We start from the raw sequence: 24,096 nt of genomic DNA, 5'->3' as shown, positions 1-24,096 counted from the left end.
TTGGTGGGTTTTCTTGATGTTTTGTTGTACGTGGATATCAAATTTAAGGTATTCATCTATGGTGATACCAAGGAGCTTTGCAGAAGGAACTACTTCTATGGCAGTGTTGCTTTAGCTAAGGGCTTTGAAAGCGTTTTTGTCGAAGGAGTAGGGCCTGGTGGGAGGGAAGAGAACTATTTTAGATTTATTAGAGTTGAGAGAGAGATCGTTGTAGTGCATCCAGTTCTTGGTAGTGGAAAAAGCTATTTGTGTTTTTATAAGTAGTTCTTGCAGGTTGGCAGCGGCACAAACTAAGGTGGAGTCATCAGCGTATTGGATAACTGTTGTGTCAGGGATGACAGTGTGAAGGTTGTTTATGAAGATGTTGAAGAGCATGGGTCCAAGGATGGATCCCTGGGGAACACCGGTGGGTGTGGGCAGGAAGGAGGAGGTAGAGTTATTCCATCTGACAGCTTGCGATCTGTCAGATAGGTAGCTGGAGAACCAGGAGAGGGTTTCAGGGGAGAGATGAAGGTTGGAGAGATGGAAGAGAAGGTTTTTGTGGGAGACAGTGTCGAAGGCTTTAGAAAGATCAAGTAGTACTGAGGATACTAGTAATCCGGAGTCTCGGGCCTGATTTACTGTTTCTAAAATGGATAGCAAGGCGGTAATGGTGCTGCGGCCAGGGCGGAAACCATGCTGGGTGGGAGTTATGAGGTTATTTTGGGTTAAAAAAGGCATAAGTTGGTGGTGGACACATTTTTCAAAAAATTTTTGATATAGGTGAAAGAAGGGCGATTGGGCGGAAGTTGAAGATATTAGTGTTTTTGCCTCCTTTATGAAGAGAAAAGATGAAGGCAGATCGCCAGAGTTTGGGTACGTATGATTCTTTTATAGATCTATTGATTAGGATGCTGATAGGGATGGCAATACCTTCAGCAGCAGCCTTGAGGAAGGAGGAGGGTATGTTGTCAGGGACATTTGAGCAAGGCTTTAGTTTAGTGAGAAGTCTTTTTATAAAAGTAGTTGGAACAGGTTTGAGATGGAAATTAGGAGGGCAGTTAAGAGGGTAGGAGGGAGTAGAGGAATGAGAGTAGGAAGGATTGTTGTCTGGGAAAGATTTCGTAAGATTAGCTATAGAGTAAGTAAAAAATGTGTTAAATCGAGAGCTGAGTTCTGAGTCAGTTATGCTAGGGTCTGGGCAGGGATAATTCCTGGACCCTGGGTGGAGTAGGGAATTAATAGATTTCCAGAATTGTTTTGGGTTAACGTTATTGTTAGACTGAAGTTTATTATAATAGTTTTTTTTGTCAGAGGTGATTAGTTTTTTTGCTTGGTTGCGAAGTTGGGTGTATTGAAGCAGGTTGGAAGGCATCTTATTTTTCTGGTAGAGCTTCAAGTATTTGTCCCAACAATTCATGATTTGTTTGGTTTCTTTGGAAAGCCATGGAGCAGAATTAGTTTTGACTCGTTTGTTTCTTGGTGGGGCTTGGGACTTGAGAATTTTTAGGAAAATAGAGTTAAAATGTTCTACTGCGTTGTCAAGGGGAAGAGTATTTAGGATTTGCCAGTTAGTGTGTTTAAGAGTGTTGGAGAAGTTTGTGGGGTTGAAGTTGCTGAGATTACGAGTGTGGATGTAATGGTGCTGATGTTTAGTGGTGTTGTTTGAGTGATGTATGAATGCAGGGAGATTGTCACTAAAGGTGTCTGGGATAGTGCCAGAGAGAATTATTTTGTTTGGGTGGGAGACTAAGATCCAATCGATGATGGATCCTGGGGGGGTGGTGTTTATTTGGGCATGTGGTAGTGTGAATTACTTGGGTAAAGTTGTAGAGGTTAATGAATAGGGAGGGAGAAGATGAGTTAATTTTATTCCAATCAATATTAACATTGCCTAGGATGAAGGTTTCGAATTTTATTTTGGTTGAGGCCCAGTGAAGAATATTTTCAAGGGTAGAGATGTTGTCGCCAGGGGATATATATAGGGAGATAATGCAGATATTTTTATGTTTATTTAGTTGTAGGAGACTAGCTGTTAGTTCAGAATTTTTGAATTGTGGAATTGGAGTTTGTAGAGGGATTACTGAGAGAAGGTTAAAGTAGATTAGAGCAGAGCCTCCTCCTTTTCTGTTTAAACGGTCACTTCTATGGATTTGGTAACCAGGAGGTAGGATTTCGGAGTCCGCAGTATGGGGTTTTAGCCAAGTTTCAGAGATGGCTAAGATGTCAGGTTGGTTGTGGCAAATCCAAGCTTGTATTTGATGTATTTTATTATTTAGGCTCTGAGCATTTATAGTAAAGAACTTAAGGGTGTTAAGAGAGGAGGTAGGAGAGGAAGAGGGAGGGGTGGAGTTGGAGTGTGCTATGAACGAAGTAGGGGGTGGGGGAGGGAGTTGTTAGTTGTGAAGCCAGGACCAGGGTTGGGATGGATATCTCCAGATAAGGTTAGGTCATTATAGGGATTAGCTTTTAGTCATTTGGGTTTATTGAGAAGGAAGTTGTTTGGAGATGGTATTAGTGTAAGAGTGAAGGTAGTTGTTGTAGTTGAGAAGAGTTTAGGATGGAATAGGTACAGTAGGTTAGGAGGAATAAGAGAGGAAAGCATTTGTAGATATTTACACATTTATTGACTGTTTTACATTTCCCCAAGGTTGTGTAGCTGTGGGTTTAGAATATGGAAGTAAGATGAAGAAAGGCATCTGTTTGTTTGTTCTGATTTCCTGCCAGGGAGTGTATCACATAACTGATTTGTTTGCAGTTAAAAGTATTCTTTAGAGTCTCCTTGCACCTTTATCTGTTTAAAACTTTCACTTAGTGTCTCACTGCTGTTTTTCTGCTGTGATAAACATTTCTGTAGCATTTTCTCCTAAAATAGTGTAGCTAGTAGCTGTAGCATAGTTCTAGTTCAGATTTGCTGTCTCAGAGCCTCATTATTTGTTTGCAGTGGATGTCCCAGGCCATCTTGAATTAGCAGAAGCCTTTCTTCACTTTAGTGAGAGGATTGTTGTTGACTGGCTTCTGGCTGGTAAAGGTTGGCTGGTCTAGGGCTTGGAGTAAGCACGCATTGGTCTTTCTGAGCTTTTTTAAGTGGTTTCAGGTTGTACCTTCTGGTATTTAGACCCTGGCTTTGAGATGAATTCTATGTTTATTCACACTGAGCTGAATAGAAGAGGGGCACTGACCACAACTCTGATCTGTGATATATAACAATAAGTATTCCTTTTTTTGCTTATTTTTACTAGTTATTGTTTATTCTAACCATTTATAGCACTTTTTATTGTCTATTTTTACTGTATTTTATTGCTGTAAACTAATCTGCACTACTCTACTGAAATTGTCTGCCTTACAGGGTCTTTTAAATCACTTTTGTTACTGTCACACTGTTTATAAAGCTTTTTTAGCTACTTTCACTGTGTGAAAGGTATTAACTGGAAATGTTCTCTATTTGTTAAGCATCTGTTTGTTCTGATTTCCTGCCAAGGAGTGTATCATATAACTGATGTGTTTGCAGGTAAAAGCATTAGTGGAGCCTCCTTGCTCCTTTATCTGTTTAAAACTTTCACTTAGTGTCTCACTACTGTTTTTCTGCAGTGATAAACATTTATGTAGTGTTTTCTGCCTAAAATAGTGTAGCTAGTAGCTGTAGCATAGTTTCCCACCCTCCCTACTGGTGTCTTGTCTTGTTCTTATACATGGTAGTTTTGCGATTGTCAATCCCTAGTGTAAATTTGATCTGAGACACTCCCCCCAGTCCAGTGTCATTAGTTCATTCTACCTAATACAGAGAGAACATTTGGGAAGGTCAACCCCCTTAGTTTCTTAACCTTGAGGTATCTGCTTTCTCCCTTTCTACTTTTACAGTATTTGTGTTTCCTCCTCCTACTCTGTCACTTCATCTTGGTTTTTCTGCTACTTGTTCTCTAAAGTGCTCAATTGCATCTTCTCTGGTGCATTTATTACTGCTTGTTTTTAGCTTGTTTAAATTTTATGTGTTATTCTAAGCCTCTTAGTTTTGGGTTAAGCACTTGGGCTTTAGGCTTATCCCTTAGCTTTGCCTGGCCTCTCTCCCTCAGATTCTGACAAATATGGATGGACAATTTCCTACGGTTTCTCCTGCCAGCCTGGTTGATATGGGCATCCTGAGAGAAGTGTAGCAACTGCCTCATGTACATGGACAACCATCTACTACTACCACCTAGGAACACAATTTGTGAGAGATGCAATTACATAAAGAAGCTGAAGTCTAGGCTCTCTCCCTCATAAGCCAGTATATCTGGCACTGAGAAGGTTGTCAACACAATCACTACACTTCAAATACCACCCACAACTATACAACACACACCCACATATGCGGAGGTTCTCAACAAAAACAAACCTAAACAAAGGAGACATCAGAGGCAAAAACACATGAGAACCCCACAACCCTCCACATCACATACCATACATAGTCCACACACCAGTGTCTCACAACCGCTAAGATCTAACCACAAACCCAACATATTAATCATAGGAGACGCCATTGTGAAACACACAGATGTGCCTCTCACCAGGCTGGATAAGGAGAAAGTCACAGTTAGTTGTTTGTCAGGTGCCAGAATCCACCATATCACACATGCACTCAAGTCTCTCAACAACAGATACTGTTATGACTCTGTCATAGTCCATGTTGGCATGAACAACTTGAGACATAACTCTCTGGACTATATGAAGAGAGATATGATTGAGCTTGCTAAATATGTGTTCCAGGTAAGTATGTCCCTAGTCTTAAGCAGCATTCTACCATCACCCAGAATGATGCCTTAATACAAACAGAAAATGATTGACTTTAACAATTGGCTTAGTTTCTGGTGTTATTCCAGGGGGGTCCAGTGCCTGACAGCTTGGGAAGATATGATTGACAGACCATAATGCTTTCCTAGAGATGGCCTGCATTTGTCTCACTTGGGCTTTAGGCTTCTGGCAAAGTCCCTTGACTCCCCCATAGTGCCTTTTTTATGAAAAGTCATGAGGTCGATACTACCAACATAAAAATCTCAACAAAATGCAAATTAAAGTTCATGGTGCTAAATGCTAGGAGTCTAAACATTAAACTTCACTCATTGCAAGCATTCTTAACCCTGGAAGATGCTGACATTTATGCAGTCACTGAAACTGGTTTAAAGCTGCGGAGAGCACCCCAGCCTTACTTGGTTACTCATCCTATCATGCATTCAGACCCCAAAATGTGGGCAGCAAAGCCAAAGGAGGTGGAGTTTCAATATATATATATATATATATATATATTAAAGTTACACACACCTTCAGACTGGTTAAACAGTATGACGCACAGGAGACACTCCAGGTGCAGTTAACCATTGACAAGACCTCTATTCAAATTATAGCTAACTACAGGCCACCAAATTTGACTCAAGATGCCAACTCCACCTTTCTGGACCTCTTCAGATCTATCAAGAATTAACCCTTTACCCTGATCCTGTGTGACTTTAATTACCCAACCATAGATTGGAAAAACTACTCATGCCAGAACACAAATGCCCAGAGATTCCTTGATTTTATCAATGCAAATGCCTTGGAACAGCTAGTCGATATCCCCAGAAGAGGTGATAATATCTTGGACTTAGTATTAACCTACATGAGTAACCACAACAGCACCCCTATGGTATCATCCTCCCTGGTAAGATCCGACCATAAAGTGGTCACTTTCAAAGTAATCATCTCCCCTGACCCCCTCTAGCTAGGGTCAAACAAAAAAACTTCTCCAAAGCTGATTACAACCTCCTGACGGATGGTATAAACAGCTTCACCACCCCTCCCCCACTGCAGGAACTAGCACCAATATCTAAATCTACACCAAAGTACTACACAAGCATTTATACAGATGCATGGAATCAGGAATAACTGACAGGACAAAATCATCCTCCGCAAGAAAGAGTAAACCTGTCTGTTGGACATCTGCAATAAATAAACTATATAACAAAAGGAAAAAAAAATGCTATCCAGAACCAAGAAAGAACATGTGCCCAATTGGAAGCAATCTCTCCTTAGCCTGAACAAGCAAATAAGCACTAGTGAAATCATCTAAAGCCAACTTTGAGTCCAAATTAGCAACATCTACTAGAGACAATCATAAGGCCTTCTTCACATGTGTGCGCAATCTCAAAGGAAGCACTCAGATCTATTCAGAACTGGTGGTCAAGGACACCACATACACAAATGTTATAGATACTGGCTGACAGTTTCAGTGAAAACTTCTCCCCTCTGTCCCACCCATCAGTAAATCAGGACATCCCCAGTACCTGCCCCCACACCTTATATCTAAGGAACAGGTCATCACAAACCTCTCAAAGGCATAAAATACAGCCTCCATGGGACCCAATAGCATCCCAGGCTGCATCCTACATGAACTCAGACACAAACGTAGCACCATTAGGCACCCTATTCAAACAAAGCCTGAGTACTGGCTTTGTCCCAGCTGAGTGGAGGACAGCCACTGTCATCCCTTTACACAAAAGTGGAGTGTCCACTGATCCAGGAAATTATAGACCCAGTAGCTTAACTAGCCTGATCTGCAAGGCCATGGAATGGATTATCACGGACCTCATTAACAGGGAATTGGCAAACTTTGTCAGGGTGAGGTCATGTCTGTTAAATCTGGTGGACTTTTTTGAGACAGTCACCAAAGCCATGGATGATGGGAAGATGGTGCACACCACCTACCTTGATCTGGCCAAAGCCTTCAACACTATTCCCCACTCGGGCATAGTAGGTAAACTCTCTCAACTAGGCATCAATCCATATGTTACCAGATGGGTAGCAAACTGGCTCATTGATAAAACCCACCTAATCAAAATAAGGGAAGCCACCTCAAGCAGTAGACTTGTAATGAGTGGAGTACCCTTGGGATTGGTCTTGGGGCCTCTGTTATTCAGGATATACTTTTCTGAGGTGCAGGCCAAAACCAGTAAGCTATGGCTGACCAAGTTTGCAGATGACTGCAAGCTGGGCACAGTCATCAATTCCCCAAGTGATGTGGATGTCCCCAGGAGGGTCTCACCCAAAAAATGATTGGTGCCAGAAACATGGCCTCAAGCTGAATGCCAAAAAAATGCATCATCATCATCCTCCCCTTTGGGGAGAGTGATGTCCCCACATATTATCACATTAATAACAATGTCCTAAGTACACAATCAGTAGTGAGGGATTTGGGCACCCAGGATTATAGTAACCTGACTTTTGACCACCATGTTTCTTCCATTGTACTTAAAGCTTTCTATATGGCCCACCTCATAAGTAAGGGTATCTCATCCAGGTTCAAAGAAGTCATAAGATCCTTGTATTCTTCCCTTATAAGGACAATTATTGAGTACAATGTCTCCTTCAGCATGTACCTCACAAAGCACATGCAGCAGCTGGAGAGACCACAGAGGTTCCTTACCAGGAGAATCCAGGGCCTCAAACACCTACCCTACACAGACAGGGTAAAAGCCCTGTCCCTCTACTCAGTTTCATACAGACTCCTCAGAGGTGACATCTGTCTGGCATACAAAGCAATCTCAGACTCCGTCTTGATGGGACTGCTGCATATCCACAAGTCAAGCTCCACTCGATCAACCCATATGCGCGACCTCAACCTAGTCTGTGATATCAATAGGACTTGTTGGTGGGACAGATTTGTGTCCCAGAAACTCCCCTATCTGTGGAATAGACTCCCTCTCCACATCAAGCAGAGTACCTCATTATCCCTTTTTAAGTGCAACCTGGATAACTGGATGACAAACAGAAAATACACTCCTGGGATTCCACCTATGTCCCTACTGGAGAGGGGCTCTAGGTGCTGACATGTCTAAATGTGGGTTAAACCATTGGCTATGCTTATAAGGCCCTTATGGCCAATAGCCTAGTAACCTCCTATGATCCTATGATTCTCATCAGGAGTGCAAGTGAGCTTGATCCCCAACAAAATACCATAAGAAACCACTGTTCATGTAGTTGTAACTGTTGTAACTGATTGTTCAGCTCTGTGGGGAGTTTGGAACTGGGGCTTTGTAAGGGATCTGTTATTCCACACTTGTTACCATAATTACAGGGTCTATATTACATATTTGAACACTTAAATGTTCGAATCACTAAAGATCGACCTTTAGTGATCGAACATTCAAATGTTCGAATGCATAAAAAAATAATACTAAAAAAAAAGAAAAAGGAAAGGGTTTAAGAAGGGTGCAGCCCCCTGCACCCCACACGTGGGGGGCTGTGCCCCCAACACCCCCCGCTACTTAAATATGCCAACTTCGAGATTGCACTTCAGTGCGCTACAGTGCAGAAATGGAAATTTCCCATTCCCTACACTGTAGCGCAATCTTGGAGTTGGTATATTTAAGTAGTGGGAGGTGTGGGGGTGCAGGGGGCTTGCCCCCCTGCTTACACCCTTTAGTTTTTTTTTCCATTTTTTTTTTTAATTTTTATTTATATTTGAACATTTAAATGTTTGATCACTAAAGGTCGATCTTTAGCGATTCGAACATTTAAGCGTTCGAATATGTAATATAGACCCTAATTACAGCTATTATGCTTTCCACCAAAAGGAAATTCTTCTGCAAAACCTATTTATCAGCAGAGACCTGAAATGGTATTTATGCTGCTTAGGGAAATTTGGTCAAAATATTGGGGAACTTCCCCTACTATTTTTGATAAATGGCATGGGATCTTTTTTATCCACCTGCACTACCATTAACTCGTGGTGGTGGTGCTGCGGTAGCATTGTCGCCTCACAGTTAGACGTTGCCCGTTTGATTCTCAGTTAGAGCATCTTTTGTGTGTCGACATGCGTGAGTGGGCATTCCTTTGTTGAAGGTTGTGCGTTAGGCCCAGCAAGCCAGCACGTAAAAATCTACTGCCAATCATTAGCGGACCGGAGTTCCGCTGTGGCCACCCCTAACCGGGAAAAGCCAAAAGACACAAACTACCATTAACTCAAGCAAATGGGACCTTGGTTTAACATCTCATACACTCCTCCCTCTACCTGCCTGCCTGCCATCTCACAAATGCTGCATTGTAGTGTCAGTAATCCAGTCACCTGTAGTGAGAATAGAAGCCACATCTTCCAGCACCAAAGGTCAGTGTACTACCTGTTGTACCAATGACACTGCTTCAATGAACGTTGCATTATATGATAAATGAATAACTTGAGAATAATTGCCATTAGATCACTAGGGGCTGCTATGTTGCAGCGGTTAGCATTGTCGCCTCACAGCAAGAGGTTCTCCTGTTGAATTCTCGGCTGGAGCACCTTCTGTGTGGAGTCTGCATGTCCTCCCCATGGTCGAATGATGTCTAAAGACATGCAGGTATGTGCATGCATGAATGGGTGTGCCTTCTTTAAAGGTTGGGTGTCAGTCTGGCAACTCAGCACCATAAAAATCAACTGCCAATCATTAGCAGACTGGAGTTCCACTGTGGCGACCCCTAACTGGGATAAGCCGAAAGACATACATACATTTCATGTTCAACAGGTATCATGTTGAACATTTTGGAAGAGCAGATCATGCAGACAACAAGTATTACATTTTTTTGTTCATTAGGTGAGATTGCTTAGAGATGACCCTGCCTAACAAGTGTCATTTTGAACACTAGGAAGGGAAGCATGTTTCTCCTAGACATCAAGAATTACTTCAAACATTAGGAGAATATGAAAACTATAAGCAGAGGACAATTTAATATGCAAGAATGGCATGGAGTAAGATAATAAAAATTGGAAGACTGTGTCTGAATATGGAGGTAGTAAGGAAATGTAAGAAAATGAACACTGCTGTATTGTACTGGGGTGGTACTGCTTTGCACAAGTATGTAATAATAGCCTTATTATATTTTATAATTTGTAAGGTGGCTGAAATGGATAACAATATAGTTGCTGTATAGATAAGCAGTGCTTGGTAGTTGGCTGCATGATGTATCTAGATCACACAGCACAGCCTACACTAAGTGATTTTTGCTACTTTGAGGGATCCCATCTTACATCTTTTTTTCTAATTCAGAAACTGCAAATGTATTTAGTGTGATTATTGTGAGTGCAATAGTTTTGGTGTTATTCCTTTGGGATATGTCCGTAGCATTATTAGGAGAGTACAATGTTTTAACATTTGCTTTATGAATGAGTAATACACTAACTTGCTTATAACATGTCAATATATTTCACTACTACCTGATATTGTATTTATCTTGTTTGACTGATGGAATATATGTATTATTCTACATGTCATATGTGTATTAATATTTGTATTAATATATCCATCTACATAAATCTATCTATATCTAATATATATATATATATATATATATATATATATATATGTTTATAATATATTGTAATATGATGTGAGTTTTCACCTTTTTATATGAATCTTCTCTTCTTATATTTGTGAAGCTTTTCTCCCTGACTCTCCACTAAAAACAGATAAAATTATCTAGTCGGACTTTACCGGTAAACAAATGTCAATAAATAAATAAGTACTTTGTTGTTTTACTTATGAACAAAATATTTCCATCATCAGACCTACCTGTCCTGACAGTTATTTCTTGACTTTTTGGAATGCTGCAGGTCATCACTTGTACTTCTACAGTGTAGAAATAGCCAGGAAGTAAGTTCTCAAAGGCTGCGCGTGTTGTGTTAATGGTTGTTTGGTTAATTTCTTTCCTGGTCTTGTTGTAAAGAATCACCGTGTATTGAATATTTCTTGGTCCTCCAGTAACATCCCAGCTGATCTGGATAGCTTCACTACTGGCTTTTTCCAGTACTATGTACTTTATCACAGGAGGCACTGTAGTTACCACAAAAAACAAACAAACAAACAAAAATAAAACAAAACAAAAAAAAGACATTTTATTTACCAGAAATTTAAAATCTACACAATTACTTTTCAATGGTAGTAAAATTCCAAAAATTAGTTAAATGCTTAAGTGAGAAATTACTGAGAATGACTCATAATAGGGTATCAAGCCTCACGACATCAGGGTTCAAAATGTTAAATAAAACATCTACATTTTAAAATACTGTGAGTTCAAAATATTGGCCATTCCAATATTTGCAGGTGGCTCTTTCACTTGAATAGTAAACACTGATGATGTGCCCCACTCCATCTCGAAATATACTTACTTCTGAGGGTGCTGAAAATCAGAGAAAAGTAAACCTAAGAAAACACATGCACACACACACACACACACACACACACACACACACACACACACACACACACACACACACACACACACACACACACACACACACACACAAACACTCACTCACACAGCTCATCTTTTCTCTTTACTCGGAGCAGTGTGATCTTAGTGAAACAATGAAAATCAGGGAATGACATTTCCATAGCAGATACAGTAAAGTATTAAAGCAGTAACATCCTTCACTTAGCCAGGCACAACATTATAAAATTCCGCATCATTAGTCTAACCACTGAGAAACGGAAATAGTAGAATACTTCACAAGCTAAAGTAAATTTTCTTGTATGCTGTCAAATAGTTTGAACATTTTTAACATGCTCTTGTTATAATTGTAGGTCATTAACCAAAGTGAAAAACTGGATGAGTTTCAGCTGATACATTGTGCTTAACAAATGCAGATGCATTGGTCTACGGAACTTCCTAAAACAGATATGGAACCAGGATCAATTGTCACATGTTGGGTAAGATGAACGTTATACTGCAGTATAACCGCAGTGCTGAAAAAGATCTCCAAGCGTAGGATTTTTGTTTAGCAGATTTACTGCAGGCTGATAATAACTGCAGAAAGTGATGTGTCACAACTGCTCTACTCCAGTTTATGAATGTTAAGAAAATTCAGTTTTGTCTTTTTTATTTTAGAAATGTAATATTCATTACACTAGTACAACAACTAGATATCAAGGCAGTTTTTAAATTTGAAGAAGAAATTAGTGATAACTGCCAAATTAATGTTTGCACATTCTGGAGGATTAAATGCAGCTTAGAGCTTTGTCATTTAACAAAAAAATCTGAACTTGCATATCAGAACAGTTGGTATTAGAGTGCTATCTCATAACATGTCCAGTCCAAATCCCTGATGAGTATGTCACTGTTTGTGAATAACAGACTACTTTTTTCTTCTGAGTATCTCTCAGAAACATCAAGCAATCTTCAAACCAGAGTATGACTATAGCTGTATAAAATACTATCTGCACTGTTGAGCTTTATATAACTTGCTTAGAGATATAATATCATAACTCATCGGAAACAGAGGATTATGGTTAGGTCCCCAGTTATAACTCACCTGTTTGAGTTCGAGAACTAGTAGTCTATACATTTTGTTGAATCATTTTGAGAACACATAACTAGTAAGTTATGACTGATCAAAATTATTTGTAGTACACAATGAAGTTTTAGCTAGTCTGATGTGCTATGAAATACTAAGCAAAAAAGGTAGTATTGTGAAATGTGTTATAGCTTTTAAAGCAGAAACACATGTAATGCTGCCATACAGAGAGCAACCAGAAGCAAAGTGTACTTCTGATGTACCGATAAGTTTAAAACCGTTAAGACATTTCTGACTGCAACACTTTAATTTTATGCAATGTAACATGAGGCGTATTACAGGTTTTAAGGCTGTAATAGCTTTCCAGTTTTGTTCTTTGGTGGTTGCCATTTATGTAGTGTGAGAGGAGAGCATGTAACAGCTTTAAAAGATGCATAACAGAAATTCTGCACTATCATGACTTCAGAGAAGTACTTAGCAGGCTGACCTTTTTGTTAAATCTGAAGTGTAATCAGCACTCTCAATGTATTACAATATGGAGCAACAGTTGAACATGATGTATATATTTATTAAATTTACAGGAATGACATTTGAAGAGATACATATATTTTTTTAAATATGAGGAGGGGAGCAAACATTTTAGGGATTATATGTATGTAATGAACTCTTCTGGTAGTACTCCTAATTTTAAAATGTAATTATTATCTTAAAGACACAGATTTACAATGGGAGGGTACAAGATTTTAGATCCAGGTTTTGGGTTATTGAAAATGTAGTCCCAAGAGACTGAAAAACTCAACACGTTATAAAGAAATATTTGACTATATGAAAAGAAAATCATAGTCTTATTATTTATCATAATTTCAAAACAACTTTTTTAAATACTTCCTTTAGGGCTCCATTTTTGAAGTATGTGACCCCACTGCCCAGTTTTCTTCTTTGGGCTGATCTATCAAGTTACATTTTGGAGGGATACAAATGAGCAATGACTTAGTTAACATGAGTGGCGGCATCAATGGAATGGTGATAGAATTTCCTCAACATGTTAAGAAATGTCAGATTATCACAAAAAATATAACCTAGCTGCCAGTAACAAATCATCCAAAGCTTGACTCCATTAAAATACAAATTTATTAAATACACACATAGATTAAGAGCTTTTTTCCAAAACTCATCAGGACTTCATCAGAATCAGTTTACAAATACAAAACAATCTCCCTTTATACACATATATATATATATATATATATATATATATATATATATATATATATATATATGTCACTACATTAATTAAAAACAATTTAACAATTCATTAAGTTCAAAGGGAAAGGTAAATACATTTAAAGTACCAATACCTAAAAGAGCTTGGGCATCATATATAATAGCAAAATAATATTAAAATGTCATTAAAACCACATAAATAAATAAGATGGTGAAAGTAAATATTTTGATAATTAAAAAATATAGAATATAAAATAGTACATCATAGCTTTTTTCATAATTTGTTAGGCTTCATAAACAGAAGGGGTATATCATGGCATTCTTTAGTAATTTGTTAGATCTTATAACAATTAAGGGACGTATTGAAATATTTGTATTTATCCCATGATACTATGCGGTATTTAAACTTAATTGCTATTTGACCTCCTTAGATTCTATGAGTATTTTACAATCACCACCCCTAAGGCTGACATTAACTTGTTCTAATATTGCAAATAAAAACTTTCTGTAAGAATGACAGATCCTTGAGTATTTGTACAGAGCATTATTCTCATTACTTTTTACTATATCATAATTATCGAATTGTGGCCTACAGATTTGATCTTTTTTAACTATTGACATTGTGGACCTGTTTTCTTCTATTCCTAAACAGGAAGGTATTGAACAGTTTCCAGTAGTATAAGACAGTGTATTCATTTCTCCTTTGATAAAATTAATTTAATTTTGGAGTTAGTCATTAGTATTAGAGTACAATTTTATTTTTTTGAAGGTGAATATTTTAAACAAATAAAAGGGGTTGCCATGGGGGTGTCTTGTACCCCCATTTACGCCAATCTGATTTTATTACACTGGGAGACAACAAAAGTTTTGAATTCAGAGTATTCAGGCAATATTAAATGATATGTAAGATTTTTGCATGACATTTTTATTCTTTGGAGAGGATCTGACAAAATTATTTTTGAATTTGCTAATTATCTTAAAAATTCCTCAATCTTTTTAAAGTTTAGATTAACTAGGATTTTAACCATATAAATTTAGACCCATTAATCTCCCACACTGATCATGGGTTTAAATCATTGATCTATAGGAAGCCCACTTTTAGCAATTCTTATTTAGAATTTGCAAGTTGACATCCACTGAGTCAAAAAATATGTTTTGTTAAAGGTCAATGCATTTGAGTCACTAGAATGACATCACATGTGGAAGATTTAAATCAAGAACTGGACATTGTAACCAGTAGGTTTTTAGCCAGACAGTATCCATCACATTTAGTTAACAACATAAGACATTATGTTGAGTCACAATGGCGAACTAAGTATAAACCTTTATTAGGGATGAGGATGGAAAATAATACCTTCTCAGGTTATGAGAAGAACTATGAAAGAGTTTGGTTGTGCAATACAGCCCCCAGGCAGAAGTTAAGGAGATTGTAAAAAGAAACAGGAACATGTTAAGGACTAATCCAAGTTTACATCAGTTATTAGGGCTACACCAATGTTTATATATAACACAGGAAAAAACTTGAAGGAATGATTTGAATGGAGGGGGGTATCTGGTGTAAGTCAATATATGGCCCAATAAAAAAGGACTGTAAAATGTGGGACTTGCCCAAAGTGCTGTTATATTTTAGAGTGGGAATTTTAACCCTAGAAAACAACATACATTCATTTGTAATGTTCGAAAAAGGCAATTGTTTAACAAAATTTGTTGTTTATCTCACAAAATGTTCAATATGTCTGGTGTTTTATGTGGGCAAGACTAAGAGACATCTACAAAAAAAAATTGCAAACATAATTACGATATAGTAAAATGTAACAAGAGTAATGCCTTATACAAATACTCAAGGATCTGTTATACTTACAGAAAGTTTTTATGTGCAATATTAGAACGTGTTAATGTCAACTGTAGGGGTAGTGTAAAACACTCCTAGAATTTAAGGAGGTCAAATGGCAATTAAGGTTAAATGCCATACAGTATCCTGGGATAAATAAAAATATTTCAATACATCCCTTACTTGTTATGAGATCTAACAAATTATTAAAGAACGCTATGATATAACTCCACTGGCATGAGGTCTAACAAATTATGAAAGAAAGCTCTGATATACAATTTTACATTTTATATTTTTAATTATCAAAATATTTACATCAACCAACTTCTTCTTCTCTTTCGGCTGTTCCTGTTAGGGGTTGCCACAGCAGATCATCCGTTTCCATTTCTTCCTATCTTCTGCATATTGCTGTGTCACACCAACCACCTGCATGTCCTCTCTTACCACATCCATAAACTTTATCTTAGGCCTTCCTCTTTTCCTTTTACCTGGCAGCTCTATCCTTAGCATCCTTTTCCCAATATACCCAGCATCCCTCCTCAGCACATGTCCAAACCAATGCAATCTTGCCTCTCTGACTTTGTCTCCAAACCGTCCAGCCTGAGCTGACCCTCTAATATACTGATTCCTAATCCTGTCCATCCTTGTCACACCCAGTGCAAATCTGCCGCTACCAGCTCTGACTCCTGCCTTTTTGTCAATATCACCATCTCCAACCCATACAACATAGCTGGTCTCACTACCCTCTTGTAGACCTTCCCTTTCACTCTTACTGGTACCCACCTGTCACAAATTATTTCTGACACTCTTCTCCACTCATTACATCCTGCCTGTACTCTCTTCTTCACCTCTCTTCCACACTCACCATTACTCTGAACTGTTGATTCCAAGTATTTAAACTCATCCACCTTCGCCAACTCTACTCCCTGCATCCTCAATATTCCTCTATCCTCCCTTTCATTCACACACACATATTCTGTCTTAGTCCTGCTGACCTTCATTCCTCTCCTCTATAGAGCATATCTCCTCCTCTCCAGGATCTCGTCAACCTGGTCCCTACTCTCACTACAGATCACAATGTCATCTGCAAACATCATAGTCCATGGGGCCTCCTGTCTGATCTCGTCTGTCAATCTGTTCATCACCATTGCAAATAAGAAAGGGCTCAGAGCTGATCCTTGATGTAATCCCACCTCCACCTTAAATACATCTGTCACTCCCACTGCAGATTTCACCACTGTCACACTACCCTCGTACATATCTTGTACCACTCTTACATACTTCTCTGTCACTCCTGACTTCCTCATACAATACCACAATTCCTCTCTAGGCACCCTATCATATGCTTTCTCCAAGTCCACAAAGACACAATGCAACTCCTTCTGACCTTCTCTATATTTCTCCATCAACAGTCTCAGAGCAAACATTGCATCTGTAGTGCTCCTTCCCGGCATGAAACCATACTGCTGATCACTAATCATCACCTCCCTTCTTAACCTAGCTTCTACCACTCTTTCTCATAACTTCAAGGTGTGACTGATCAGTTTTATCCCTCTGTAGTTACTACAGCTCTGCACATCACCCTCATTTTTAAAAATAGGTACCAAAACACCTTTTCTCCACTCCACAGGCATCCTCTGACTTTCCAAGATTTCATTAAACAATCTCGTTACAAACTCCACTGCCCTTTCTCCTAAGCACCTCCATGCTTCCACTGTTATGCCATCTGGACCAACAGCCTTTCCATTCTTCATCCTTTTCATAGCTGTCCGTACTTCTTCCTTGCTAATCTGTTTCACTTCCTGATTCACTATCCGCACATCATCCAACCTTCTATCTTTCTCATTCTCTTCATTCATCAGCCCCTCAAAGTACTCTTTCCATCTGCTCAACACACTCTCCTTGCTTGTGAGTATGTTTCCCTCACTATCCTTTCTCACCCTTACCTGCTGCACATCTTTCTCAGCTCGGTCTCCCTGTCTAGCCAATCGGTACAGATCCTTTTCTCCCTCTCTAGTGTCCAGCCTTTCATACAACTCTCCATATGCCTTATCCTTAGCCTTCACCACCTCTCTCTTTGCCATGCTCCTCATCTCCTTATACTCCTGTCTACTTTCTTCATCTCTTTGACAATCCCACTTCTTCTTCGCCAGCGTCTTCCTCTGTATACTCTCCTGTACTTCCTCATTCCACCACCAGGTCTCCTTATCCTCCTTCCTCTGTCCAGATGTCACACCAAGCACCTTTCTAGCTGTCTCCCTTACCATCTCTGCTGTAGTTACCCAGCTATTTGGTAACTCTTCACTGTCCCCCCCAGTGCCTGTTTTAACTCTTCCCTGAACTTCACCTCCCAATCACCCTTTTTCAACTTCCACTAATTGATCCTTGGCACTGCTCTCACACTTGTCCTCCTCTTCTTGATCACCAACATCATCCTGCAGACCATCATTCTATGCTGCCTAACAACACTTTCCCCTGCCATCTCTTTACAGTCTCCAAACTCCTTCAGATTGGCCCTCCTGCATAGGATATAATCCACCTGTGTGCATCTTCCTCCACTCTTGTACGTCACCCTATGCTCCTCCCTCTTCTTAAAATATGCATTCACCACAGACATGCCCTATCTTTTTGCAAAATCCACTACCATCTGACCTTCTGCATTCCTCTCCTTAACACCATACCTGGCGATAACTTCCTCATCCCCTCTGTTCCCTTCACCAACATGCCCACTGAAATCTGCTCCAATCACCAATCTCTCACCCTTGGGCACACTCACTACCACTTCATCCAACTCACTCCAAATTTTTTTCTTTCTCATCCATCGCACACTCAACTTGCGGAGCGTATGCACTAACAACATTCATCATTATTCCATCAATTTCCAGCTTCATAAACATTACTCTGTCCAACACTCTTTTCACCTCCAAAACACTCTTGGCATATTGTTCCTTCAGGATAATCCCTACCCCATTTCTCCTCCCATTCACACCATGATAGAGCAATTTGAACCCAACTCCTATACACCTGGCCTTACTCCCCTTCCATCTGGCCTCTTGCACACACAATATATCAACTTTCCTTCTCGCCATCATATCAGCTAGCTCTCTCCCTATACCAGTCATACTGCCAACATTCAAAGTTCCTACCCTCACTGCTACACTCCTAACCTTCCTCCTCTCTTTCTGCTTTCGGGCATGCTTTCTCCCTCTTCTTCTCCTTCAGCCAACAGTAGCCCAATTTCCACCAGCACCTTGTTGGCTAACAGTACTGGTGGTGGTTGTTGTTAACCCAGGCCTCGACCGATCCGGTATGGAAATCTGTATTGTTGTCCGCATATGTTATTTGGCAGAGGTTTTACACTGGATGCCCTTCCTGACGTAACCCTCCCCCTTTATCCAGGCTTGGGACTGGCACGAAGAAATGCACTGGCTTGTGCAGCTCCAGTGTATGAAATATTAATATTATTTTGCTATTATATATGATGCCCAAGCTCTTTCGGGTATTGGCCCTTTAAATGTATTCAACTTTTTCTGTGAACTTAATGAATAGTTAAATTGTTTTTAATTAATGTAGTGATCTATATACATGTATAAAAGGAGAGTGTTTTGTATTTGCAAACTGATTCTGATGAGTAGTCAATAAACTGGCATTTTAACAGTCAGACTTTGGACTGTTCAATACTGTCAGCTAACGCTACATTTTTTGTGATTATTTAGTGTTGTCAGTAACACTATACCTATTTTTTTGGTATTAAGTGTCAGATTGTGACCATTTTCTTTTCATTTTAATGTTGATTAAAAATCATTGTACCTGGACCCCAAGTTTTATGCTCAATGCCTGAGGAAGGAAAATAATTTTCTGGTTTAATGAAGATAATAATGTCATCATTCAAATTGATAAGTACTGTGTGTGTATTTGTGTGAGTGTGTGTGTGTGTGTGTGTGTGTGTGTGTGTGTGTGTGTGTGTGTGTGTGTGTGTGTGTGTGTGTGTGTGTGTGTTTATCTTTCAAATAGATCTAGTCATTATTGCAAAAAATATTTGTATCTTGACAAAACTTAAGAACTTCAGAAATAATACACATTGTATAATAATGTAAACAAGCAGATCATATATAAACCACTCACCATATTGTATATTCTAATCAATAAACCGACATTATATATTATGTAATATTATATCTATATATCTATATCTATATCCATGTCTATATCTATCTATTTTTTTAATTTCTCCAAATCTTTTGGGTTTCTAATACCATGATGGGAATGGACCCCATTCCTAAGTCAAAGCACGATTAAAGTTCATGAAATTAGCATTGTTTCACTCTTTGATGTCAGCCAAAAGTACTCTTTACAGCACCCACAATGTGCCCAGTAATGACTCCATCTGCAATTCATACAGAGTTACATGCATTGGTAGCATATCTAAATACAATTGTATACTATTTTTATAAGACCCATTGCTCCTACTACTGTTGGAACTATCTGGATATCTTTCTTCCACATTGCTCTCATTTCTGCCTGCAAATCCTGATATTTTATGACTTTGTGTGTCTCTGTATGCAAGACACTGTAGTCACTGGGTGTGGCGATTTCAATACTACTTTTGTCTTCTTTTCATGGACCACTATATCCAGTTTTCTAGCATCTATCTTTTGAACTGCTGGTAATGGATGATCCCATGTGATGTAGACCATCATTTTCTATGATGCTTTGTGGCTCATGTTTCAGCCACATGTTTTCAGCCACTTCAGTGCCATAATGTTTGCACAATCCTCAGTGCAACAGTCTCGGCAGATTATTATGCCTTTCAGTATACGGTCCTTCTGTCATTAGTATGTTCACACCAGCAACGAGGTGTGCAACTGCTTTCAGTTCTGTTTTACAAAACCTACATTTGTCTGTTTCTCTCACATGTTCAATGGACTTTGTAAACCAACATGTATGTAGCCCACTATCTTGTGCTACCAATGTGAACATTTCATTTTGGGTCTATATTAGATAAATTAAAGTTTATCTAATCGAATGCTCACATGAGTGAAAATTGCGGAACTTGAAACCGCAATTGTGAGATTGCTGTACAGTGAAAATGAGAATATTTGTCCTTTCCTCACTGTAGTGCAATCTCGGAGTTGGAATATATATTTAGCGGGGGGGGGGTGCAGCCCCCCACAATTCCAGTTTCGAGTTCTTGGATTTTCGCTCATGTGAGCGTTCAGTTAGATAATCTTTCATTTATCTATTATAGACCCTTCATTTCTTGGTTTGAATCCACCTCTACTTAACCATTCCTGCATTCATTCCTGATCAACATGAGGTTCTTCCAGAAGTTTTCTTTACTTGCAACTATATTTATGCATTTTTCTACATTTTTTGCTTTCTTGTCTGGTCCTTCACTTTATATTCTTTCTTTTGTTTTTTGGCACAGTCAGTTGCTGCCTGTTTTTTATCCACTTGTGGTTTGATTTACATTCCTGCATGATGCCAATATGTTTTTGCTAGCCTAAGCAGGGAAGTCATCTTAAATTTATTCTCCTCATGTTTCAAAACTTTCACTACATTTGGGTCTTGTGAGGTCAGCAGATATGTGTGGAGTCCTATGATTGCAGATCTGTACATGTAATCAGTTTCAAGGAGGCCCATCCCTCCTTCGGAACACGCAATATATAATTTTGGTATGCAATGATTTTTATAAATCATTTGGTGAGCATGAAGCATACTTCTTGTTTACCTGTCTTATCTATCCAACACATTTTGGGGCCAGTCCATCACTCCAAAACTGTAAGTTAGGACAGGAAGAGCAAATTGGTTTATAGCTTGGATTTTGTTCCTAGATGTCAGCGCTGTTTTCAGGATTAATTAAAGTCTTCTAGAGTACTCCTTACTAAGTTTTATTCGCATTTGGTCATGTTTTATTGTTGATCATTCATCAGTTCCCAAATATTTATACACTCCCTCTTGCTCAAGTTTTTTTATATCACATTCCTGCCCCAAACTGATGTTTTCTTGGTGCTACAGTTTTCCTGCTTTAAAGGTTGCTTTTGCACATTTATCAAGACCAAATGACATTCTTATATCATCTGAAAAAAATTTGACAACTTGCAGTTGTACTTTCAGTTCCTCATATGATGGGCTATACAATTTCAAATATTGACAAAGAGAAGATAAGATGTCTTTACACTTTGTTGTTTTCTAGGAGCCAAATTGTAGCCATGGCCTAAGTTGTTTTGTAGACAGCTCAATGGGTTAAGGGCAAGGCAGAATAGTAGTGGTGACAGAGAGTCACCCTGGATATCCCCTTTGAATTTTTATCCCTGGAATATTAATTATTCCTTTATCATGGCTTAATTGCAAAGTGGTCTGCCACTGTTTCATAGTCACTGTAATGTAGCTGATCAGTGTAGGGTGTATCTTAAACATTGTTAAGCACTCTTTTATCCATGAATGTGGGATACTATCAAATGCTTTTTTTGTAGTCAATCCATGCCATACTCAAATTCTTCCCCTTTTTACAGTTTTCCACTATGACTTTACTTAGCAGGAAATTATCCTTTTTCCAAATGACTTTCTTTTATTGTCCTTTTGTTCTATTGCCATAACTGAGTTTTCTTTTAAATGACTATAGACCCTGTCGTCATAAATTTCAGTGTATAGACAAATTATTGGGCTATAATTTTTAGGGTAGCTTGCAGGTTCACTCTTAAGTAGGAACATTGTTTTTCCTGTTGTAAGCTAGGTTGGTGTCTGTTCGGGATGCACATATAAATAGTTCTTACTCTTGTCTAAATCTTCATGCAAAGATGTTAATACTTTGAACCAGAAGTTATGTACTGCATCTGGGTCTGGGATTTCCAGACTGAGGATTTCTTAATGTTGTTTTAATCTTTCTGGCTGTTACTTCATCCCATTTCATATCCTGTACCTTTAAACTTCTTATTCTTTCTTTTACTTCTTTTAGCCATTTACCAATTTTGTTATGTTCCACAGGATCTTTATAGATACTTCTCCAAAATGTATCTATTTCTTCTTTTTTGGTGGTTTTTCAATTCCTTTTACCTTGTTTCCCAATTCTCTATAAAACTTGGGTCATCAATAAATTGCTTATTTTGCACTTTTCCTTTATATTTATCTGTGTATCTTTTAAGTTTTTCCACCTGTGCTGAGATTTTTAGTTTGTAATTTACGATAGTCCATGATAGATCCTGATCTGTTCTAATACTGTGCATTATTTTTGTCACGTCTATCTTTCTAAGTATTTTCATTGATCTGTTCCCTCTTCTATACTCTTCTAACAGTGACACTGCTTGTCTTAGTTGCTTTATAAAATTACAAAAATTACTTCCACTTTTATAGTTTTCTCTAGTCGATACTTCTATGTTGGTATTTGATTTCTCCCTTTCTCTCCCTCACTACCCTGTGTTATTGTGGTAGAACTTTATCAGTTATTAATTTAGCTGCACAGTAATATATCCTGTTCACTTCTGTTATATTACATGGATCTCTATGTACAGTTCTAATTATTATGTTCATTCGTTTTATCAAACGTCTGACTTTTTGGGTTTTATTGACCTTCTGCAATCTATTTCTTTCATTGATATTAATATGTATATCTATCTCTATTAAGCCAAGCAACTCTTCTCTTAGCTCGTTTTCTTTTAAACTGCAGACACATTTTTTTGTTTTCCATTTCCTGCGGGCATTCTATAGAAAGTTCTGTTGCATCTTCCTGTGGCCCATTCTCTTTAATTTCATCCTATGCCATCCATTGTTCTGTTATTTGAGAACTCACTGGCCTATCACTCCTCAACATTAATTGTGACAGAGTTTTCACAGTTTCCTATACCTTCCCTTGCCGTTTAGCTTCAAGTGAATATTTGTACTCGTGTATCTACTGGGTTCCCCTTAATTTGGAGTTCCATTGCTCTATCCTTTTGTGGTGCTTTCTGAATTTGATTTTCTGCACTGAATCCTTCACTTTGGAGGTACTCTATAACCTCAGTTTCTATTTCTTTAACTTCTCCATTACCAACCTCCTTTTCTCCTTTTCCTCTTTGTCTTCTTATTTTTAGTATTGTAAAGTTTTCCATGTCTGGATTCCTCTGCCTGTATTTCTCTTCAAATATATTTTGTGCTGCTCTTTTTGTATTGATTCGTTTTGCTTTCTCTTTTGCATAGATATTACACAATATTAACTCTCTTTTTCTTTCCCATGTCCATATTTCATCTTCAGATGTCTTCTAATCTTTCTGTTTGTCCTTACTTTGGGGACTTATTTCATGCTGTGATGTAACCTGTGTTAGAACTTCTACATCAAATTGTTCACTTTACAAGCACTCCATAACTTCAACTTCAATTTTTTTTTAACTTCTACTTTACTAATTTGCTTTTTTACATTCCGTCTTTGTGATATTATTTTTTATTTGAAATTTTCCATGTCTGGTTGCCTTTGCCTGTATTTCTCTTCAAATATCTTTGGGCCTGCCTTTTTATGTTGGTTAATTAGGCTTTTGCCTTTGCATACATATTTCACCATCTCAAATCTCTCTTTGTTTCCCATGTCCATATTTTTTTTTATACTTTTTAAAAATATCTAGGTTTTGTTGTTTATATTTTCACACTTCCTCAGATGCTTCGTTTTACAAACATATCAGAGTTCCTTGGTCTATACACTGTTTTTCAAAAATCTGTTTATTGAATGACCACACATTTTTATTTGAAGCTTCTGAGAGTTTTTCTTGCGGAAGTATTTTTCTTTCCTCTAATTTATCTCTTAATCTTTTTATAT

General features: G+C 38.3%; 1 protein-coding gene across 1 annotated transcript in view; it reads right to left on the bottom strand.

Moving 5' to 3' along the window:
• The window catches only part of LOC122801653 (mucin-16-like), a 221,402-nt gene that overhangs the window by 154,776 nt on the left and 42,530 nt on the right, over positions 1 to 24,096 (bottom strand). Inside the window, exon 3 of the mRNA XM_044071132.1 lies at positions 10,536 to 10,796. Coding sequence (XP_043927067.1) covers positions 10,536 to 10,796 — 261 coding nt within the window. The remainder of the gene's footprint in view (positions 1 to 10,535; positions 10,797 to 24,096) is intronic.

This window comes from Protopterus annectens, chromosome 5.part0 (assembly GCF_019279795.1).
Source record: "Protopterus annectens isolate FY-2018-M chromosome 5.part0, PAN1.0, whole genome shotgun sequence".
NCBI classification, from domain to species: domain Eukaryota; kingdom Metazoa; phylum Chordata; order Ceratodontiformes; family Protopteridae; genus Protopterus; species Protopterus annectens.
The sequence above is the reverse complement of the archived record's forward strand: the minus strand, read 5'-3'. Positions and strand labels throughout refer to the sequence as shown.